General features: G+C 42.9%; 1 protein-coding gene across 8 annotated transcripts in view; it reads left to right on the forward strand.

Annotated features, from left to right (window-relative positions):
• BCL11B (BCL11 transcription factor B) overlaps positions 1-24045 on the forward strand; it is a 169779-nt gene that overhangs the window by 13527 nt on the left and 132207 nt on the right. For 5 of the 8 annotated variants that reach the window (XM_082216977.1, XM_082216982.1, XM_082216976.1 and 2 more), the window contains exon 2: positions 7606-7971. In XM_082216977.1, coding sequence (XP_082073103.1) covers positions 7606-7971 — 366 coding nt within the window. The remainder of the gene's footprint in view (positions 1-7605; positions 7972-24045) is intronic. The other 3 variants (XM_082216978.1, XM_082216983.1, XM_082216979.1) reach the window with 1 other exon arrangement.

Below are 24045 nucleotides of genomic sequence, written 5' to 3' on the forward strand. Positions count from 1 at the left end.
ACAGTTTTGGAGAATGGCCCTTGGAAGATGCATTCAGGCAGAGCGAGCTCAGATGTTTGATTCCTTCTTTGGGGCTGAAATCAGCTGCCTCAAACCCTCCCTTCTTGTTTGAAGGAGAATCTGGAGTTATTCTTCTCCCTCCATCCCTTTCCAAACTAGATGACGGAGAGAGCAAAGTTTTCCAAACCCCTGTAACCTTTGAAATTCAGGAACATGGCTGAGGAGAAGCTAGACTTAAATCTGAAACAATTGGGGCCTTATGTTATTATGGCACCGGAGCATAATGTAGAGTTCAGCTTGGACCGATGCTGGCTTTGGGCACGAACTATTAATTTCTGCTCTTGCGCCAGCCCCATGAATGTGAATCCCAGTGTCTTGGGAGCTGTATCTTGTGGATCATGCCCCCTAACATGTCCACAGTGGATGTGTTAACATCACTAAGCGAGGGCAGCATTTTTGAAGGAAAGGAAAGAGCATTGCTCAGACCTAAGTACGAAACAGAGGTTCTCCTCACCTTTGGCCATGGATAGGTGATCAGGTTTTTGGATATTTTTATTTTTTTATGGCAGGTTAATTAGCAGTGGAGGAGAGCTCTAGCCTACCAGGCTCTGTTTACTCTGGGGCAATCCTGTCAAAATTAATAGACCTGCTCTAGAGTAAGCAGGCTATTGGTTGCAGTTAACAGATAATGCATATCACAATCTAGCTGATAAGCTTGACCTTCTTAAATGAGTTACTTTAATTCTGATTGTAATTTAAATAACTTCAAAAAAATAACTACACTTTTCTTGATTCCTTTCAAATTGATGATGATCATTCAGGAGGGCTTTGGTGGGGGGGGGTTAGTTCAGGGAGTGTAAAGCTGATTTCCTAAAATGTTAAGACTGCCAAAGAATGAAAAGGATACCAGATTATTATTATTATTTAAAAAAAGAGCTATTGCAGACTGCTTTGATGGTGGGGGCAGAGGGAGAGGAGAAGATTTCTCATGAATGGACACATGCGGACTTAACTAATTACGGTCAAATGCTACTGAGACCATCGTAATGCAAGATGCCAAGTTGGGCAGATAAACCGTAGGAAATGGCAAGCTTAATAACTTTCGATTCCCGGACCATCTTGCAAAACGGGAGAACTGTGCGAGGTTTTATTTTATTTTATTATTATAATAATCCTTCTGTGGGTGCTTAAACGATTAGTTAGAGAAATGAAAAGGGGGAAAAGTGAACAATTCAAGTTGCTGACAACTGAAGGAGATTTTGGAATTTCTACATTGACAGAGTCATGGGAAGCTTAGCAAATCTTGCAGTTTTCCTGCTCTCTTCTTTTCCTGGAGCGGGGAAAAAAATCTCCTTTATCAAAACGATAATAAATGATCCTCTCCCCCCCCTCCCCGCAGTTTAAAACAACAACAGCGACACCAGCCTAATGTGCGTAGCCTGAATACTCTAATTTCAAGAGCCCATCTTAACTTCGAAGCAGAGCAGGATGGCTATAGTAAATGCCAAAAGGTGTTTTTGGATCCTGTGCTACAGCTTCTGTTTCTTTACATACCTTGGCTCTGTTCAGCTGTGCTGCTTACTTTGCCTCTTCCAGTTCTTTTACCTTTATCTCTCCTTTTGTGCATGCGTGTTTTAATATTTTGACACTCTGCTCCCACCTAATAGGAATTCTTTTCTAGAAACGGTGCATATGTTGTCTAAAGGAGTCTTTTCACAGCACTCGTATTCCCCCCCCTCACCTCCGTTTCTTTCTTTCCCTTTTGGCTCTAAAATTATGTATATGTAATTGGTAATTAAAGGTGCAAGCTCTCTTCAATATAAACAGTATTGCTCAATGTTAGATCATTAAAGGGAACAGAAGCACTAAATAATTACCTTTTGCATTGTGACAAACCGTTCGCACAGAAATCCACTCACTTCCCCCTCAGCACCAGGGTTATGATTACATTTTCACGATGGCAAAGAGTCTTTTCATAAAATAAATTGGTAAATTAATTACGTTGCATTGTCTACCGGCTGCTTTTAAAGTAAACTTAGAGGAAGGGGTTGGGGGGGGGAGGCTGAAAGTAATTAATGGGTTTCACACACCATGCATTATGCCTAGAGTTGAGTTACCTAGTGGATTAATTTGGCTACAAGTAAGTGGAGGAAACTCAAAAGCTTTCGCCCGTGAATCTTCTCTTCCTTAGGCTGCTCCTTGTTCATACACCTCCGTCGACTGTAAGGGGTGGCAGCGTAGGCCTAATTTGAAGTGCTGCGAAAATAATAAGCACCAGGTTCTGATACGCTTCTCTTTCTTACATAATGCATGTGCTTAGTGGGCAGTGATGCAGTTTATGATACGTATGATTCATGTACCAATTAGCAATCTTTTTCAGAAAGGGAAGTTAAGATTTGTTTCGACCTCCAAATAACCATTTCTCTGGCTGAACCTGTGAAATTAGCCTCCGGGTTAGATAAAGCAGTCTTCTCTCATTATTATTACTACTACTGCTCTTATTATTTTAAATAATAAAAAAGATACAGCAGCTTTAACAAAAAATAATAATCAGGAAATATTTGGGCAAAGTTCCCATTCAGTTCAGGGATTGCAGTTCAGAATTACGACAAAACGTTTTGCATTGTCCTGCTGCTTTTAGATCTCCAGGAAATTCGGAAGCAAATCACCAATGCCAGTATTTCCATGCGTTCGTTTCCCCCCCTGCAGAGCTTTACTATTCCCATCTCCAGATAAAACTTCAGTGGCTCATCTCTTTTATTTACATGCTGTTAGTTCTCTGCGTATTGATCGGGCCAAATGATAAAATTTTTGTTCAAAGCAAAAACCCCGCCAGCCAATGGGAATTGTGCCTGATTGAAGACCATGTTTCGTGTGGTTTTTCAATTAGGCTGCAATGGAAATATATATATATATAAATAAAAATAAAAAGTTCGTTGCGCGGCAGCCTGTGAATTAGCAGCTTTGAATGCATTAGTTTTTCATGCAAACTTAGTTCATCGCAAACTCCTGATTATTCAAATTCATGGAGAGATGTCAACCAGCCCCATTTCAGTATGTAAAGGAGCATTTTCTGTTTATATGATCTGATGGTCTAGAAAAAGGTTGTGCTTCCTCCAGACAACTTGCCTAAATGTGGGACTACGGAATCTTTAGGCAAAGCAAAGTATGGTATGAATGTGAATCTGGAAATCAATTCCTGTCCCTCAAATGCCTTGCAGTTTACAGCATCTTGAAGAAATTTTTGTGATATTTAAGAGGCTTTGCTTAGCAGCTGGTTTCACTGAAATTGAACTTACTCCCAAACGTACATGAATACGCTTCACCTGTAAGTTGACCAAATTCATTGGGACTGAAGTGCATGTTTGTTTGTTTTTGAATTACAATATTTTTTCTGTGCATTATTATTATTATTATTATTATTAATTTCCCTTCCGGCTGCTTAAAAAGTTGCTGCTCGGTGCAGCTGCCCTTTCAAGTTCACATTCTGCTGCCATCAGGGTTGCATGCAAATCCAGCGACGTAACGTAAATAAAATGGAGACTTGAGGTTGCCAGGACCTGATATTAAAATTCTATAAAACCAGCAAGTATTTGGGGAGAGAAGATGGAAGAAAGGATGGCGTGTGGTAGAATTGCTATCCGACGGGAGAAAGTTTGTTTAGAGCAGACATACGACTTTTTTAGTGCTGCAATACCTGAAAAAGGTGTACTTGAAAAGCAGCAGTAGGAAGGTATTCATAGTGCTGGATATTTTCCATAGGAAATTAAGCCAAATTCATTCTGGCGTCTGCTATAATCTGGAATCTGAATGCCTGGTGTCTGTATGCCTGTGGTGGAAAGACTGACCTCCAAGAACCCAGTAATTCACAAGGAACCTCATGCCCTCCCGTCTCTGTACATGGGAACAACCATGTAACCTAAGGCATTTAAAAAAATAAAATAATAAGCATATTATACAGCGATGTGTGCACAGCATTGGCCTTTAGGGGTGGGCAAGCTGAGTGCTGAAGGTGTTGCTCAGCTGAGCTCGGTGTTTGAATGCACTGTCTGCAGTGAGCAAGGATGAAATTGTTGAGAGGTACTTCTGGCATCTTCTCATGGCCCCTGGCTGCTAGGTTTTGTAGTCCTGCATGAAGCTACACAGCTTGACAGCCCTGCAAAATTAACCCCTGAGGAAGCACACTCAAAGTCTCCTTTGCCTATTTAATCCTAGGATTGGCCCTCAGTTCTGGCTCCTTAGTTCTCTGTCAACCAGGACATTAAAAGTATTTCTGGTGTACCTCTACCAACAGAAGGTCCACATCACCTTGGGCCAAGCGTGGGCAGAGGAGGAACGGCGTTGTGGCCTGATGGTCCCACTTGCTCCAGGTTGAACACATGGGGAAGGGAGAATAGGAAGCACATCCTTTGCTTGGGTGCGAGACATGTTGCTTCTTTCTCTCATAAGGCCCGACCACCACTTTGGCTCAGCTGCCGACAACAAGAAGCGATTTTGGTGCTCGTTCGGGCGGTAGCCCCAGTGGTTCAGCCAGGCTTGCGTTGGGTTGGCGGGGTTTGTGTGCTGAAAGCCTCTTCCTGCTCAAAGCCAGCCCAGGAAGCCCCCCTTTCTGCATGTTGGTAGGTGGCCCATACTGGCAAACGACAGGGACTTGTTTCCTGAGTTGGTTCTGCCCTTGTAGGGGAGTCTTGCCTCAAGCAATGCTTCCGACATTTTCCTGGCCACCGTGATGCAAAAGACTCTGTCCCTGGGATTGCCTCTTCACCATTGAGAAAGGGAGCCATTCTTGAGGCTTCATCTTTCTTGGCCATTCTGGAAACTGAGCACACAAAGGCCCAAACTTTTTTTATGTAAGGTTTTCTGTTTGTCCGAAAGCTTTGTCGTTCTCTTTAGGCTGCAAATGAAACGAGTCTTGTATAGTAACATTGAGATGAGCACACACGGTAGATTTTTCCTCACGAATATCTTAGTATTTTTTTTAAAAAAAATATTACTACAATATAATCTTTAAAGAAAGCAATGGATGTGTTATTGCGTCATCACCAAAGTTCTCATTCCAAAAAGAAGGAAAGAGTGCTCAGGTTTGTCCTCACAGATCACAATTTCTCCTGAACGTAATATGTTGATCTATACATTATTGCCATGTCCCCTATTTCTGAAATAAACATTCTGGCAGGGAGGGTGGAGTGGGACCATCGTGTGGTGACCATTTTGACATCCACATTCTCTACCTATCCTTCCGCGTGCTCTAGAAGTGTTTTTTATCTTGTTGAACTGTTGCGTGCTTTAACACCAAAAGCTTTCCTTCCATGATATTTATTTTATTTCTATGCCACTTTTCAGGCACGCCTCGTGAAGTGGTTCACATAGAAATATTGGAAGAATAGAGATTAAGTAAAACCATGTATTAAAACTGCGGAGACAAGCGACACGGCTATGTGTGTGTGTGTGGTGGGGACTCTTTGAAAAGCAGAATTCTCCTCCCCTCAGGGAAAGATGGTCCCTGAGTAGCCTTGTGGTGATGGTTGGGGCAAGGAGAAGCCACCTCAGCCCAGTCGCTGGAGGGCGAAGAGTTGGCAACTCATTCAAGCAGTTCTTCTGTTTTCTCTTTACCCTTCTTCCCTCAGCGCAAGATGCTCCAACTCCTGTGGTGTTTGTTAAGAGAGAGGGAGGCCGCCTCAGGTGGAAGCTCTGTAGCTCAGCCACAGAACATTTGCCCTGCATGCAGAGCAAATTTGGGGTCAATCCCTGGCATCGCCTCATAGCGTTGGGAGAGACAACCGTCTGAAATCCTCGAGAGCCTCTTCTGGTGCATGTAGACAATATTGTGCCAGGTGGACCCAGTGGTTTTCCAGCCTAACTCTGTGGTCCTCAACATGGTGCCCATGGGCATTTTGGTGTCCTTCGTTGCTGGCCAACAAGGCTCCCCTTCTTCTTTCTGCAAAGCGTGTTCTCCTTCATGGAGAGCACATGTTGCAGTGGGGTCTAGCAAGTCATCCCTCTGCTTCTGGGCGGGTAAGATTAGATGGCCACGTTTGCGATTGGGCTCCTCTATGTTGTTGGGGAGATTTTAATGTTGCTATTCCTGATTGACAGCCTATTAGCTTTATATTCCCTGTGCGCAGCGTTGAGCTTCCTCTTTTTGCTCCCCTGCTGCTTTCTGCTAATTTTTATTTTTTAAATTTATTTTGGGGCTTTGTTGCTTTTGGGGGGGGGGGAGATTCCTTTAATTTTTTCGGGTGTGTGATTGCTTTTTTTATTGCCTGTGTTTGTTTTGTTATAGGAGGAGGTTTATTTTTAGGGTGTTCCGAGCACTGCCAGTTTTTCTTTTGCAAAATAGGTATTTTGTGGAGCCCACAGCAGTTTGTTAGGTTTCCAAATGTGCCCCTGGAACCCAAAAGGCATTTCTTCTGAGTCTTGTGACTGTACAGTATTTGTAAGACCAATCCTGTATATTCAGCTCTTCCAAAAGACCCATTGCATGCAGAGGATCCTATAAAGTCTGGGTTGGGGTGGAAGGAACATGAAGATATCCTAAACTGTATAGGATAGAGTAATAGGACAGCACTCAGGCTTATTCACAAAGGCCTATTTAAGAAAAAAGCTCTTGAAGCAATTATTGCAGAATGTTGCCTCTATTGATAATACATTTTTTTCAAGTGTGTGTGTGTGTGTGTGTGTGTGAGAGAGAGAGAGAGAGAGAGAGAGAAAGCAACAACCCTATCAGGTAGCTCAGTTATTGTTTCCATTTTGCAGAAGAAGACACTGAGGCTGACTTGGATAGGGTTGCTTAATTTAGTCCATAGACGAAACAGTTGACACTGTCCATTGGGTCAAATCAGTTAATGGCTCCGAAGGCGATCTTAACAGGCTGTTATTGTTCTTAGCACAATACTGATGGGTATTCTTTGAAGATACATTCAGGAAAGCCACATCAGACCTGCCTGTTATTTTGCTCTGCAGACAGACTCGGTTGCAAAACGTATTTAAATCATTTGAGGAGAGACAAGCAGGGTGGGGAATATAAATATATTTAAATGGCCTCGGTCCTGTATACTTGAAGGAGTGTCTCCTCCCCCATCGATCAGCCCAGACACTGAGATCCAGCGCTGAGGGCCTTTTGGTGGTTCCCTCACTGGAAGAAGTGAGGTTACAGGGAACCAGGCGAGGGCCTTTTCGGTAGTGGCGCCTGCCCTGTGGAATGCCATTCCATCAGATGCCAAGGAAATAAGCAACTATCCTGCTTTTAAAAGACATCTGAAAGCAGCCCTGTTAGGGAAGTTTTTTTAATGTTTAATGCTGTATTGTGTTTTTAATGTTCTATTGGGAGCTGCCCAGAGTGGTTGGGGAAACCCAGATTGGTGGGGTATAAATATATTATTATTATTATTATTATTAGTGGGGTATAAATATATTATTATTATTATTATTATTATTATTATTATTATTATTATTATTATTGGTAACCTCTGGGTTTTACGATAACCCTGTTCTAAGTCAGGCTATTAGAATTTATAAACAAAATTGCCCCCAGTTCTTTTTTCTTCCTTTTCCCCTGACCCTCACTTTCTCTTTTCTTTTTCTTTTTTGCTTACCCACTTAAAGCAGAGGCTGACCATGTGGAAACCGCCATTGCCCACGAGGATGAGACCCTAGCGATAGGAGACCCGGTTGGGCTCGGCCTTGCGACGGGTGGAGCAGACCCCGACCTATTAACCTGTGGACAGTGTCAGATGAACTTCCCCCTGGGAGACATCTTGGTTTTTATAGAGCACAAGAGGAAGCAGTGCAATGGCATTGGTGGTTCCTGCTACGAGAAGACTCTGGATAAGAGCAGCCCTCCCCCATCATCACGCTCCGAGCTCAGGAAAGTGTCAGAGCCGGTGGAAATCGGGATCCAAGTCACGCCCGACGAAGAAGACCGTCTTCTCACGCCTAAAGGAATTTGCCCCAAGCTGGAGAACGTTGCAGGTACAGCATGTTTTGCTGTTTTTATACATTAAGTCATGTATGGTCTTCCACCACTGTCCTAACAACCATCCTCTCCTTTTCCAGAGAGAGAGAGAGAGAGAGAGAGACTTGTGGAAAGTCCCGATAATTCTTAAGACTTCTATAGTAGCCAGGGATGGGGTGGGGATCAAACGTCTGCCACATACTTTGGAGAACCCATTTCTTTTCAGGCTTCTGTGGAACCTGTTCTAAATGGTATTTCGTTTCATGGGCAGTAGAGGGCCCTTTGCCAATCTGATTTTTGTGAGGGATGGCTACTAGCATAGGCCATGGTGCGCATTGAGGTGGCAGGTTTCTGAGCCCTCATTTGGCAACTGTGATACTCAATGCTTTTTCTCTCTCTCGAAAACTCACCATGATGTTGTTAGAGTAAGTGCCACACTTTTTAACAACAGGAAAAGAGGTACTGCATACCATTGAGTACCCCCTGGAAAAAAGCACTGGTGCTACATGGGTAAGGGGTTAGGAAAGGCCGGCTACCTCTCCCCATCTCCCATCCGCGACAGGTATCGGCCTGCCCCATAGTTCACAACTGGAAGACAATCTGTTGGCGATAATGCCTCACTTAGAAAACTTGGCTGTGGAAAGGTCTCACCTGGACAAAACGCAACGCCAGAGTTTCAGAGATGTTGTTAATAAATGCAGATTTCTTCTTTGAGCTGTAATGCATGTAGCTTCCAGACGAAGGTAGCACCTCCATTAACTAGAAAACAGGAGAAAAATGGTTGAGGTAGGCTTTCTGGAGGGTTAAACACCCTTAGAGGTAAATATCAACCCACTTTCCCAAGGCAGCCTGATGTCTGGACTAGGTAAAGAAAATGTCTTGGCTAACATTTCTGCTAGCTCATCTTGACCACAAATGTAGATGCACCCTCTTTGTCTATGCAGGACAGCAAGTCAGAAGGGGATATCCTTTGATGGGGTGGGGGGCTTTTCTCTCTAGGGGGCTGCATGCTATTGGTGGGCAAAGCAATGGATGCACCTCTTGACGTTTGCACAGCAGGCTACATACCCAAAAACAAAAGCAGGAGTTTTCCACGCCCTCTGCGTTCTTCAGACAAGAGTGTTATCATTGCTCAGAGGCACATCCCAGCTAGGCAAAAGCATCTGAGGAGGTTGGGAAACAGGACACCAGTGTGGTACATGGCGTGTGTGTGTGCATGCATTCTGAGGACTGGAAAGTGAAGATAGGAAGGCCACTTTAAAAAAAAAAAAACTTTCGATTTAATATTTGTACGTTACTTTCCCAACAATGTTGAACTTGAAGCAGATTGCAAGAATAAGCAAACAAAATTTCCACCAGTTTTAATTGTATATTCCAAATCGCAACAGCATATAAGCACAAAGCGAAAACAAAACCATTCCACAAACAACTGATGCTGGTAAATGCAAGTTCATAATAATTCAAAAATAACATTTCCCCCCTAGGGGCTTAGTTTCCTGACCCCTGCCCATATACAGTGATGTGAAGGGGTGGGGAAGGGCAGTTGCCTTTGGTGGGAGGAAGACGTGAACCTGAACAACAGAAATGTGTAGACCGCAAATAAGAAATGGCTTCCTTTGTTCTCCCCGCCACCCCGCAGTGAAACCTGTTTGTTGTAGTTCCTGTAGGTTCTTACCACCCTTGCAACTCTACTATTGCCAGGTGTCCGCCACAGTTAAATTGGTTTAAAACTGGATTAGGTGTGCGCTTATAGGCAGGACAATACAAAACTAAACAGGTGTGCTTGTAAGCTGGATGTCTTAAGGTGCTTGTGCGTAGGCAGAACTGATCTCATTGGTTTTGGAAGCCCTTGAACAGGCCTCTGCCATTTCTGATATTTAAGTGCCCCATATGTTCCTAAATCTGGAGCAAAGAAAGGAAAGAGAGAGAGAAAAAACCACAGCACCTTTATAAATGCTTCACCCCAGAAATGAGTTTCTGCGAAGTACAGGGTGGAAAAAACAGCGCGAGGTGGTCTGAGGCCAGAAGATGACAAGTATGGTGTATTTTCATTTCTAAAGTGCCTGGACGTTGCGGTGAAATTAGTTGTGTAGGTCAAAGCTGCCCTGAGGCTGTCTTTACCATGGGCAGCCAACACTTCTTCCGCAGATTGCCACTGGTCTTCTTAAAGGGTTATTACAGAAAGGAGGACTGTGTCATCCACCTGGATGAGCACCTTAAAGAAATTGCCTTGAACTGCGCACAATGCAGGATAACTTCTTTTCTTTTTCTTTAGCACTGGGCGGCCATAGAAAACTCTCCCGGTCTCAAACCAAACTGAAACTAGTCCAAACTTAACTGTGACAGCTCTGTAGCTGAAATGAATTGAATATAGCTCTGGAATAGAGAATCTGATGTCAGGGTTTTGGGGTTTGTTTGTGTTTTGGTTGTTGGTATTTTTGAAATGAGTGGGGCTGACGCCTCTGCCTCAGAATTTGGTTTTCTTACAGCTTTGAGATTTTATGGCAAGGAAAAAAGAAGCTTGGTTCTTGGTATCTCCAGGGCTAGGGGAACCATAGTCTGGGCTGTGCATCCTAAAGCCAAGTCGTAAGATGTAGGGACACAGAAGCTGCCATATTAGATTTGGATTACTGGCCAGCAGCAGATCTGCAGGGGACATCCTGGGAGATAGCAAAACATATCTAAGCTTAGAATGATATGTGGGATAACTTTTTACATGTGTGTAATATTAATCTTGCAGTGGGTGAAATGACTGGGTACATCCCCGCCGTCGCCCTTAGGCTTCAAGCCCTTGTCTTGTACATTGCAGATCAGCTGTTGCATCTGCTTACAGGTTTCTGCAGCTGATTTGAAGAGCGCAGACCTAGCACCCAAATTTCTCTTAAGGTGCTTTCCTTTGCTATATGGTGAGTTGCGTTCCAGATCCAGACTGCGTCCCAGCCTTTCAGAAAAGCAGGTGCCTGTTTGAATGCTTGGCAGAGTCTTGGAAAGTAGAGGTTATTCTTGCATTGCAGGGGGGTTGGACTAAATGGCCCTTGAAGGTCCCTTCCAACTCTATGCTTCTGTGATTCTAGGTGGAGTTGCGTATGGTAAGAGACGTATACTACAGTGCCGTGCAGAGCAGTTTGTCCCTTCCCATGATTATCAGAAGCCAAATAAACTATACACTGGAAAAAAAATATAGCCAAATGACATTACACTCATTAAGTTGGCACACATTTCAAAATACCTAGCGTAGATTTTTTTTTTTGGGGGGGGGTGTGTGTCTCGGTTATAGGGCCCAGCCAAGCTAGGACATCACTGATTGTAGCTGTCGCATGGTAACATGTCATGCGCCTTGGCTGAGATGCTGAATAGTTCCACAAACTTGCAAGAGCTATGTGATTCTGAATGGGATGAAGTCACTCATCCTTTCTCAAATTTGCCCTGTAAGTTTGTCTGTCAGAAAAAAAAAAATGTCACACGTACTTATTCTGGGCCAAAGCATATGTAGATGTGGTGTTAAATGGATTTTTGCATTTATTCTTACTTTTAAAATGGCAAGTAGCAGCTGCTGTCTCTGTGTGTGTCATCATTAGAACTGCAGCAGTTGGGAAAGGGGTAGTTTAAACTTTTCCTTCCCTATTGCTGTCCTGAAGAAAATCTCTCCTTCTTAACACGAATAGTAATTGCTAAAAATGCAGCTGTTAATCTGAATGATTAATATACCAACTGAAATGTCATTAGGTGTTAAAAAAAAAGAACCCCAGAAATTTAAGAATGGGGGGTGGGGGATAATTGATCAAGGAGCATGGGAAATTTGTATAAATTTGGAATTATTTTGGTGTTAATTGGAATTTGCATAATTGGCAAAACTGTGGTAATATTGGGTAAATATTGGAAAAATTATATCATTTATTTTGTTAAAAATGAAGAAAGCCTCTCATTTGAGGCTGTTACTTGGTGACTGGGGGAGTGCTTTTGCCTCAGTGCAAATAGCAGCTTTGAAGGAGTGATCTTCGTTAGGGCAGGGCTGGGGAGGAAAGTGTTAAGCACCTCCACCCTATCTGCTGCGGTATCGATAATAATCACACACACCCTAAGATGCACGTTGCATGCAGTTGTGCTTGTCCGTTGTACACGCTGCTGCAACCAGGGAAGAGAGCCTGCAATAAGACTGCCCAGCTAGAGAATCAGGAGCAAGTCTGCCTCACACTTTAATGATGTCTCTGAGATGCAAACCATTGCTTTCTCCCAGAGAAAGGAATAGCATTCCTGGTGTCGGATGCTGCAGTTGGGAGCCAAAAACCTCCTTGCTCCTGTGCACGCATAACCCACTAACCGGTGAAGCTTTTGCAAACATACAAACGTTCTCTCCAATTCATACCTCCCTTCGGAAGACGTTTTGCCATCCATGTTGCCAGCAGGTGCTGTGGAACTTGGTTTTGCCCACCTTCGATTTCCACACAGGTTTTGGGCTTGTGCTAACTTAGGTTTGTTTCTAGCACACTTTTGCAATTGCCGTGGCAATTGTGGAGGGTTAGGACCCCCCTCCCCTGAAAAAAAGGAAAAAAAGAGAGAGGGGAGGCAAAAGGAATAATAATGATAATAAGCAAGCACACACAAGAAAGAAAGGGAAGAGCTGGAGCTCTTTAATCTTTCTCCCATGCTAAACCAAAGATCAAATGGAAATAAGCCGGATATTTCGAATCTGCAAATAAAATAAAAGAAGTGGTTCGTTTGACTCCCCAGCCCCATTTCCTTGACACTGGATAAAAACTCCCCCGGTAAATAATGGCAGAAATAAGTCATTCTCAAATTAGGGATTGAACTCTGAGATAAAGAGGTCTGCAGTGTCCTATTTTAGCGTAGGGTTTTTTGCTCACCTTCTACTCCCTCCTTTTGCTCCTTTTACTTCCTTTCTTTTTTTTAATAGCAGAGGATAGTTTTCAATAGTAGGATAAAAGCTTCATATTACAGCCATGGAGGGTAGCCATGGAAAAAAAAAGCCCTTACAGAAGTCATTCACTGAAAAGGCTTTAGTGGGATATACCAAGCCCCTTATTTATTTTTCAATAGAACGGCTTTCTGCATTAGCCAAGAAAATCAGAATCTGTATTTAACATTAAAGGTATTTCCCAGTGAGAGGCTGTAGAGCATTGTTGTTAGATTTGTTTAAAAAAGAGACTAAATACGATTTCATAAAAGGGAAACTTAATCTCTAAGGCAGCTTTCTCTCTCCCCCCCCCCCTTTTTTTTTTGGTAATAATGCAACAGCCTACAATATTTTCACTTTCTATGCGACGAAAGATATTCTTAGCTTTTTCTGTGCTGCGACAGGAAGAATGAAAATTTCTTTATTCCACCAAGAAATATGTAAAATAATCCTTTAGAAGAGCGGGGAAGATATGTTTGTTCAAAGCATTTAAAATGTTATTTTAATCAAAGGCACAAAACAGCCGACATGCTATGTCAGCTAAAAGGAGACTATTACATTTGAACTGCAAACTGCGCTCATCTTTTTTCTTTTATTTCCTTCCCCCTACCCCAGCCCAACCTCTTTCCCCCTCCCTTCCCCAGCACTTTGAAACAAATTTAGAATAAAAAAAAATTGAATAAAAAAAGAAGAAGAGAAATAAAGATTAAAGAATAAAGTGTGTGTTGAGGGGGGAACTTCAGTGGCTCAAATGTGTAAAAGTAATTTAATATGGCGGAAGCATTAATTATTTTAGCTTAATTGAATTCTGAGGACTGCAGCCGTTGCATTTTTGTTAGACAAGCTCTGTTTATTATTTCTTTGTGTGTAGATTAACAGTAAAGGAAACATAGATAACTTTCACTTATTTATTGTAAAATAAATGTGTCAATTCATGTGTAGAGCAAGCTGTTCAAAGATAATGGAGTCTTTATGTTTGAAGAGTGGGGAAACAGAAATGGGAGGGGAGGGGGCGAGAAAAGAAAAATAGAGATCTATGAAATGCACAGTTACCCTCACAGAGCTACTTACAAAGCTACTTTTCTCAAACTCATGTCATGTTCCTTGATCTCTTTTTACTTAGAATGATTTGTGGATGTTGCTGCATCTGCCTCTATAATATAGTTCCTCTGGCCGTGTGGAGCCAAGAAATGTCAAGCACTGAGTCAGGCTAATTTTTGCCTGACTCCTTTTTCACGGAGTCTACAGGCTGGACCTGCAAGAGGACGAAGGAAGGGGGGGGCAGGACCAGCTTGACCCTAAAAGGCAGACTAGGAAATGCTAGGAACTCAGATTTCTAAGCAAGACACCAAATGACTCCTTAAACCAGGGTTACCAGTTGCCAAAACCGAATGCCTCATTACCATTTTTGGTCCAGACGGCTCAAAAGTCGTATTATTTTTTCTTGCACATAGGACACTTCGTTCTGATTGTGCAGATAAAATATAACAGATTGAATTCTACAGGATGCGTTGCCAGTGTGTGAAAATGGTCAAGATCCAAGGCATGCGCCTCTAGACGGTGGAGTCATTAGGCACCATGCTGGCTCCTGCACCTCTTCACTTGGTCGCAAGTGGCCAGTAGCCAGGTGCAAAAAACACCTGGTGAATTTCGAGCGCTGACACTAGGCGGCATCGAGTTCAAGTGGCATCGAGAGGCAGTGTGCAAGGTTGGGTGTTCCTGCGTGTTTCTGGCCTAGCTTGCATCCCTTGAAATGGAGGGCATCCCAGAATGCTCAGTGGCGTGTAGGAATGTTCTCTGATGTGTAGTTTGCTTGTGAAGGATGTTTCTGCTGGCAGGCCTAGAATGGCGGAAAGTTGAACCATAAGCTGATGCTTCTAGTCTGAAAGATGAGGACAATGGCGTTTCTGGCATCAGGGAGCTAAATTTCCATCACTTAGTAATGTATTGAAGTTGGCACTGCATCCTTATCTTTTGGCTTTCTAAGTAGGGCGTAGGGCTATTTCACAGTGCTACCTATTAGTGGTGACATACTTGGCTGTGGTGGTTGGTCAAGAGTGTGGAAATCTACATGGCTGCAGGCTATGTCACTCTGTTGAATACATGCCTCTTGCTTTCCACCCACTTGCGATTCTGAGGGCAAGCCTTTATTTCCTTGTTTGTCCTGAATGCTGCTAGTAAACTCAGCTACTAAGTCTGAACCTCAGCAGGCTTGAGCAACTTTGGGGTTTGCAGAAGTACAAAAAGGGGGGGGGAATCCTAAAAGGAATAATAATAATAATAATAATAATAATAATAATAATAATAATAATAAATTTATTTATACCCCACCCATCTGGCTGGGTTTCCCCAGCCACTCTGGGCGGCTTCCAACCGAACATTAAAAACACAATACAGCATTAAACATTAAAAAAACTTCCCTAAACAGGGCTACCTTCAGATGTCTTTTAAAAGTCAGATAGTTGTTTATTTCCTTGACATCTGATGGGAGGGCACCACTACCGAGAAGGCCCACTGCCTGGTTCCCTGTAACCTCACTTCTTGCAGGGAGGGAACTGCCAGAAGGCCCTCGGAGCTGGACCTCAGTGTCTGGGCTGAATGATGCGGGTGGAGACGCTCCTTCAGGTATACAGGAAGGGGTGAAGGAACTCTGAAACAGCTGGACTGAGCATATTATGTGGGTACCAAATGCTTTCTTGAGAGTGTGTGCGGAATGGAGTGCCCTGGAAGTCATCCCAACAGGCTGGATCCTTGAAAAAGAGAACTCAACTTTGCAACATTTTGTCTTATGGGCTTGATTTATTAATAGCAAACGTAAATGTATGCAAGTTCTAGAGTCGATTCATATTTTCTGATTTACAAAATGTGAGCATCTTTTAGTCCAGAATTTCAAACACAGCCTTCGCAACAGCATGGACATATGTGTTATGGGCAAGGTCTTTCTTTTAAATCAGTTGAACCTAGCTGTGCAAATCCCTCTTCGCTGTCCCTCAGATAAGTCATATGTCTCTATAATAAAATGCAGTCTGGTCAGTAAATTGGAGCGGTGTTACCAGTATTATGTGTAGGTCCCCCCACCCCCATTTTGTGTTTTAACTGTATATGCACTTATGGCTGCAAAAGAATGGACACACACATTCTGCCTAGTTTGCAGTGGGAATTCCAACCACACTTTGTAACTCGCCTTCTTACTGTCCAGACTTAAGCCCCACAATTATTATTTCTTGCTCTGCATGTCCTGTTTCTGCTGACTTCATATTTTTTATCTTGTGCTATTCCATCTCCCCTCGAATTTCTGTGTTGTCTTCTATGTTTATTTTGAGATTCCCACTCTCATTCTTTACAACAAAGAACATTACATAACAATAACCTTATTGCATAAGACCAAAGGTCCATCTCTGCTCAGTGTAGCTATTGTGGCTAAAACCTGCTGATAGACTTATCCATGGCTTGTCTAATTCCTTTATAAATTGCCACCACCATCACTCACTGTGTCTTCGCCCTGTTCCCAATTTCACTTTTCCTAAAATGAGCATGCTCCTCTGCAACTGGCTCTACTTATTCCTTGCTTTGGACACATCCCTGCTGTAGTTGCAAAATTGAATTGACAGTAATTCCAACTCCCTGGTACCCCTGGGAACTGCGAATTCTGTGCCTTGGGATCTCCAATGGAAAGTTGTCAGCACCCTTGCCAAGCTACGGTTCTCAGGAATCTTTAGGAGCATCCATGTCCACTAGATTTGTATGTGTCTTAAATGTTTGTAGAGGTAAGCCTTGACTCCCATCAACTTTGACCAGCATGGCTAATGGTAAGGGTTGATGGGAGCTGTAGCCCAACAACATTTGGAGGACCACAGATTCCCCATCCTTGCGTTGTCTTCTGCTATATTGCTGCTCATGCCTGATGCAGCCATCCTCTCTCTTCCTTCCTCCCAGTTATCCTTTCCCCTTGGAATCCTTTCTCAAAACCCACATCTCCTGACCGGCTTTCCTTACAGCCTCATTTAAGGCCTAGCTTATTGCTGCCATGTGGTGTCATTTAAAGCAGTGTCTTGTTACATGAGTTTCACCGCCCTGTTGCAAATATTGGGAAAGAGAGGTTTATAGTGACAGGCCAAAAAATTCCCAGTCTGCATAGTGAGTTTCATTGCTGCAGAATAAAAAAAAACAACAAGATCAGGAGTGGGGAACCTGTGGCCCTCCAGGTGTTGTTGGACTACAACTCCCATGATTCCTCAGGCTGGCTGAGACTGATGGGATTTGAAGTTCAACAACATCTGGAGGGCCACAGGTTCCCCATCACTGAGTTAGGTGTAGCAGCTGGAAATGGTTTCCATGTGATGTTGGTAGTATGTCAGCCCGCTGTAGGGTAGTGGATAAGAAATTTCTGGATGAAATGTATTTTTTTTGGCAGCAAACCACTGTTTTTTTTACCTCAGCTCCTTCTCTGTGCCAAAGCAATGCTGGCCTGCTCTATAGGGCTGTTTTACTGAGATAAATGTATATGAAACACTTTCTAAAATTCTGTATGCCTGCTATGTATTTTTATTCTGGGCAATCTGCCATTCATAACTCATCCTTTTCCTAGTTACTGAACCAGTTCTTACCAATCTTCCTACCCAGACAGAATAGTAGCATGGTACAGAGGGATTCCCCCCCCCTTGTTTGTTATCAGTGTTTTAACTTTGGGGATGCAATGAATTTGTTTGTTACTTTTTCCCTAGTTTCATATCTTTTTTTTTTTAAAAAAAGATAATTATTTGTTGTAATGCACCTAGAGAACTTTGGGATGTGTGGCGACGCATGAATGCTATAAATAAACAAATACTATTTCAGACTTCAAGTGGGCAACAGTATGTTTCAATGCTACCTAGTATAAAATAACTCATTGTACATATGTTCAGGAAAAGGATTCTAGTTCAACCTTCTTCCTCACATGTGAGCACAGGGAATTTTTAATATGAGGGAGCATTTTAAAAAATGCCCCCCACATTTGAAATGGTGCTGTCCAGCAAAAGTTGCATCATGTGATTGCCCTGACCATGCATTTTGGTGCTTAGAACATGGAAATTATTGTGTCATGTATATGTGTTCGGTACAGCTCCTATTAACCAGCAACGGTAGAAACAGAGTAGCAGAGCAGTGTTCCTAGACTTTCAAACGTTGCTCAAACTAGTAGTGCAAATTCATTAGGCAGCTGTGTTAATTGCTGCAAAGGTTGCAGAAGATATTACACGAAGCCCACTTCCTATTATTATTATTATTATTATTATTATTATTATTATTTATTCAACCCACCGAAGCAGCATTCTGGACTTCACGTGTACTAGAACTTGATATACATGGTGGGAGAAGAAAGGGAGATTGGCCGGGGTGAGGGGGAAGAGCGAGCGTGACTCGCTGTCAAATGGAGGATTAAACTGCAACCCCTGCTCTACGAGTGCTCGTTTTGGCCTTTTAAATGGTAAAACTGCCAGTGAGAGGAACGAAATAACTCGCATGTGCTGGGAGCTAGAGATAAACATTGCTGCAGGTTGCTGTGAAAAGAAGCCATTTGATATATTTAGAATTGTTATTTTTCCTCCAAATTAAGATTAGTTAAAATCCATGTGTGTTGCGTGAGTGATTGTTAACTCAATGGCATGGATTATCCTTTCCTCACATCATGACAGCTAATTATTATTGCTGTCTACCCAGAGACATTCACTTACACTGTGTACCATTATGGATCCGGGCACCCCATATTAACGTTTAGGAGTCAGACAAGCCACGGTGGCATCTTAAGTGGGAGAGGAGAAGGAGGCAGGGAAGGCGTTCTGCTACTTGGCGATGAAAAGAGCCCTTGTCTGATGGCCTGTTATGCCAGGCAGGTTTGGAGCAGGTGGTCAAAGAAGAAGCGCCGAGCTGGCAGCCAGAGTTGGAAATCGGTCAGTGTGGACAGGTTTCTCCATTTGTTTGGGGGCTGAGCTATTGACAAGAGTCGGACAAAAGTCGGGAGTTGTCCCAGAACCAAGGGACAAAGTCAGGCATTCAAGCCCAAGGAGCACACCAAGATAAACGGGAACTGGGAAGACCATCGTTGCTTGAGCAAAATCCCAGGAAGTCCTTTATAGCTCTTCCCATTTAGAAGGGCCCAATCAATGGTCAGACTGGGTGGGCAGGGCCACGCCAGAGCCTAGATTACTTTGCTTTCCTCAAACATGTTATGATGCTGACCTAATAATGCATTACCTCAGGACTCCTTATAACAGGCTCCCTCAACCTCGGCCCTCCAGATGTTTTTGGCCTACAAAACCCATGATCCCTAGCTAGCATGACCAATGGACAGGGATGATGGGAATTGTAGTCTCAAAACATCTGGAGGGCCGAATTTGAGGAAGCCTGCCTTATAACAACCCTGTAAGGCAGGGGAAGGGAACCCCTGGCTCTCTAAGATGTTGTTGCACTCCCAGCCAGCATGGCCAGTGGTCAGGGATGATGGGGGTTGTAGTCCATTATCACCCAATGTGCAATTGGCTCCCCATCCCTGCCGTAAAGCATGCCAGTATTATTATTTATTATGGCTATTATTTATTATTATCCCTATAGTGTAGTTGTGAGTGTGAATGTTGAAGGAGGGGGTCTGAGGCTAAAAAATAATGGCTTGCTTCAAGTCATACAACAAATAAATTCTTCCAGAAAGATTTGACCAGAGCCCTACATGCTTCATAATGCAGACTCCTAGCCCCTGTGAACATTAGCGCTCTCTCTCTCTCTCTCTCTCTCTCTCTCTCTCACACACACACACACACACACACCCTACCCCTAAATGGACAAATAGGTATAAAAAGAACTGAAGCAATAACCCTCCTTTGCCACAAAACAAGTTTTTGGATTAGTATTTGAACACACGCCAAATTAACGGCCCTCTCATTTAAAAGATCCCTCCTTTTTAAAGTTTAGGTCTCTTTGCTGGTTGTGTGTTCATAGCACAAACCTATACTAGTTATGTATTTATGGTAGAAAAGTATACTAGCCACAGGTGGATGAAAGGTGCACTATTGCATGTGTGTAACTACTGAATTGATTATTTCTTCAGCCTGTTGTAAAAAAAAGGGGTTATTGCTAACAGATCTTATCCTCCTGTGCAAATCTCACTGATAGCAGGGAAACGGTTGGGAACAGCCATAGCTTAGTGGGAGAATATTTGCCAAGTTCAACCTCTGGCATCTCCAAGCAGGGCTGATAGAGAGCCCATTTTGAAATCCTAGAGAGTCTAGAGACAGTACTGAGATAGATGGACCAAACATTTGAATTGATATAAGGTAGCTTCCTGTGTTCCTATATGGTTTTGGAGCACATCTGCCTCTGGCCAGCTCTTTGTGGACAATGAAAATTTATATTATAATTGGTGTATCCTGGAACATATGTCTTACAGTGTATTAGACAGAACAAACATGTTTTTAGTCATTGCTGTCTTATCTGGTGTAGGTGAAAAAAAAGATGTTATGCCAAAAAAAAAAGCACCGGGCTTTATTCTGTCTTACAGAATAAATGGTTGTGGAAAATGTACATGGCCATTAATTAATTCCTCCCTTTTGCAGTATGCAGCAGGCTTAAGTAACTACTTTGTTATAAACAATTAAGGTGACCAGTGTATTAAGGATGCACGCAGAGTGTGTCAGTTGCAGTTTATTTATTTATTGACTACATTTATATTTCACCTTTCCTCAAGGGAGCTCAAGGAAATGTGCACATGGTTTTCTCCCTACCCCTCCATTTTTATCTTCATAATAACTCTGTGAGGTAAGTTAGGCTGAGAGATATTGACTGGCCCAAGGTCGCCCAGTGAACTTCAGGGCTGAGTGGGGATCTGAGCCTGTGTCTTCCTGGTCCTAGTCCAACGCTCTTGATCACACTCCAGTTTATGTAGTCCTTATCTACCACATTTGTATCTTTGTCTCCTGGCACCATTGTCACCTAATTTTGCAGACACCACCTGAACTTAAGTGGTATCATTACAGTTGCCACCTTTTGACCTGCAGACAGTCCTTCTAGGAATGGGAACACCCAAACACTTCTTCTTTTAAACTTTCGTTGTTGTAGTAAACCAGAACATTTTTAAGAATAAAACAAAACAAAAATTAGAACATTGCAGTAAACTATGTCCTGTCCAGAACCATTTGATACGAGCTGCATGAAATAGATTGCAAAGCTTGTTTGTGCTGTCAGCAATAAAAATGGGGAGGGGGAAAGACAAACATAAGAGTGTTTATCAACGTTACATAGCAAAGTTAATGTCAATAAGTCGTTCTAGAAAGAGTGATGTGTAAGAAGCGGTCTGGGTACTCCCGGATTCAAATTAATAAAAGTCAGAAAGTGCATCCAGTCATCTGCAAATGTATCTCAGTTGGTTTTTCCTTTAGATAATTTACTTTGTTTTGTCACTTCCATCAGCCAGCACAGATTGCCACTCCCTGTCATACTGGGAACTCCAAAAAAGTTACCCAGGCCAGACTTGCACCCCATCCATGCATAAGCAGTAAGTCTTCTCTTGAAGCACTTTCACTAGATTATTGTTCAAATGTACAGTCTTTCTTTCTTGTTTTCCCTTTCTGTTTTTCAATGATAAAGTTCAGGTGAAACCTGTTCTTCCTGTTTGTAGCTGAAGATGGCAGTGCACAGTGCTTCAGCTAAGCTTCCTGTGAAGTCACAAGGCCACTTCCTCCTTTTTCTGGAGCACTTTATCAGTGTGTGTGTGTGTGTGTGTGCGTGCACGCGCGCGTCCATGCTTTAAAAATAAAGGAACAGATTAATGCAACTTTTTTGTATTTGTATTTGTATTTTTTGTATCTGTCACAGCCATTCTGATTGTGGGATGAATCCACTTACGGATAAATAAGGCTGTTCTGTGACAACCTTAAGAAAGGTTCTGGAGGCCATCAGGTAGCGTGAGATATTGATGGGGCTGGATCCCACCGTAGCTTATGGAAATCATTCTACATGTTGGTGAAGAAAAGGGAACAAGGGTGCAAACATTCATAATAGCTTGATGGTGGGTAACTTGATGAAGAAGAAAACTCAGTGTAGCAGCTGTGAAAAACCTTAGTAAAGGGCTTGAAGATAAAATTGCCAAAATTACGATGCTGGAATACAAATCTGTAGTGAGACCACGCTTAGAATACAAAAGGGATGTTGTACAGCCGGAAAAGGTTCAGAAAAGGAACAACTCCCCTTTGAAGAAAGTTTACCTCGTTTGGGGCTTTTTAGTGTTTTTTTAAGTGAGCAAGGGATTGCGTTATAGATGATTTTAAAATTAAGCATAGTGAAGAGATAGTGGACAGAGACCTCATCATAGTTTTCAGGGTCATGCAATAATTTTGGAAGACAGAGGACAGGAAAAAAAATAGTACTTTTTCACATGATACATAGATAAATTATGAAATTTGCTCCAGAAAGCTTTAGTAAAATGACCACCAACTTAGATGGCTTAAAAAGGGAGTAAACAAATTAATGGAGCTTAAGTGGGTGGCAGCATGTCTTGGAATACCACTTGCTGGGAATTGCAAGCAGGAATGGAGTATGGTTGCACTCATACCTTGCTTATGGGTTTCCCATAGGCACTTGGCTGACCACTGTGAGATCAGGATGCTGGACTAAGGTGGGCCTTTGGCTTCACCCAGCAGAGCTGTTCTTAATCTTACGCTGCAACTCAATTATGCTGTTGGTCATTCCTCTTTCAACGTGAAGGCTGTTTTGCTGGCCTACATTTCCTGCGGTTTTCTTTCATTTTGGGAAGCTGCAGCTTAACATTAATTCGAGTTCCGGTCTTCCCTGAAAATGCGGGGAACTGAAGAGGAGCAAATCCATTGGTGCTTTCCTCTTGCAGGCATTGGGTGTGGTTTGTCATTGGACATCTGGTCCAGACTTAACCTGTGGCCCATGGGAAGCCTTGCTGGTGGATCCTGTTGATGGAGGGACAAACCTGGTTATGTGAAACCCAGGTAGCATTTCCTGGCATTTGTTTTAATTTGGCCATAATGGTAACTAGATTAATGTTAGCGTTTACTTTCTCTGTAATGAGACTTCACAGTTATTTAAACTTCAAAGTGCCTGGAAAGACTCAGTTCTGTTCTGGCCTTTTGTTCTGCTGCAACAAAAAGCAGCTACAATTGTTGTTCTCACTTTAGCCTACGGGTGCTTCCAGACAGGAGCTTTATATTGCAAGTGGGATGCAGGGTTTTGTTTTTTTTTTGCTGTGTGATTGGCACATTAGCTTCCACACGTTCTAACTCATGGATGTTAGTTGCTTTTCTGTTGTTTGCTGCCCACACCAGAGGGAGGACCTTGACAGGTTGTATCTGGGCTGCTCCTCTCTCTCTCTCTCTCTCTCTCTCTCTCTCTCTCTCTCTCTCTCCCTTCCTTCCTTCCTTCCTTCCTTCCTTCCTTCCTTCCAACCACTCCTTGCCTGTCCTCTACTACCTTTTACTGTTCTGGGATATTTACGTGCCTGTTTTCACTCAAACTTATCCAGCCTGTCTGGATGCACCTTCAATAACTGCACAAGCAAAACAACTTCTGTAGAGGGACTCCCCTTCTCTCTTCTTTCTGCGTGTGCCCTTTACCATCCCCATATCTGCTCCAGAGGGTTGAGGGACAAATGCAGGAGGTTTGCAAGGTGAGGAGAGGGGTGCAAGAAGTCCTTGCTGTGATGGGACATTAGCCTTGGTGCTATGTTGAATTCCACCCATCGCAGCAATAGGGGGTACCCTTCTAATCTGGGGTTGGGGAGATATCTCCCATGATGTAGTTGAAATGTTCTTGATGGGTCATCTCAGTAAACAGATTGGGAAAGGTTGGTGATAGGTCATTCCTGGCTTCTTGTCCACTCCTGTTTGTTTTTGCCCTTTTGTTTTGGTTGTTGGATACTTGGGCTTGTGTTGCTAGCTATGCTAGTGCAATGACACAACTTTGGGATTTGTGCAACACCTTTGCCATATCAGTGCAACTGGAGAATGCTTGGGAGGGTAGTCTTGGGATGATTTCCAAATGACTTCATGTGAGAATTACCGGTCTCATATTTCAGTAGCACACTGATTGTTGTCTCCAGTGCAGGCCTATTGAAGCCAGAAAAGAGATGCAAGCCTTGAAGACTGCAGATTGCTGTGACTCAGCCAAGCAAGTGAATCATGCTAAA

The sequence above is a fragment of the Podarcis vaucheri genome (genome assembly GCF_965113315.1).
Source record: "Podarcis vaucheri genome assembly, chromosome: 1".
Classification (NCBI taxonomy): domain Eukaryota; kingdom Metazoa; phylum Chordata; class Lepidosauria; order Squamata; family Lacertidae; genus Podarcis; species Podarcis vaucheri.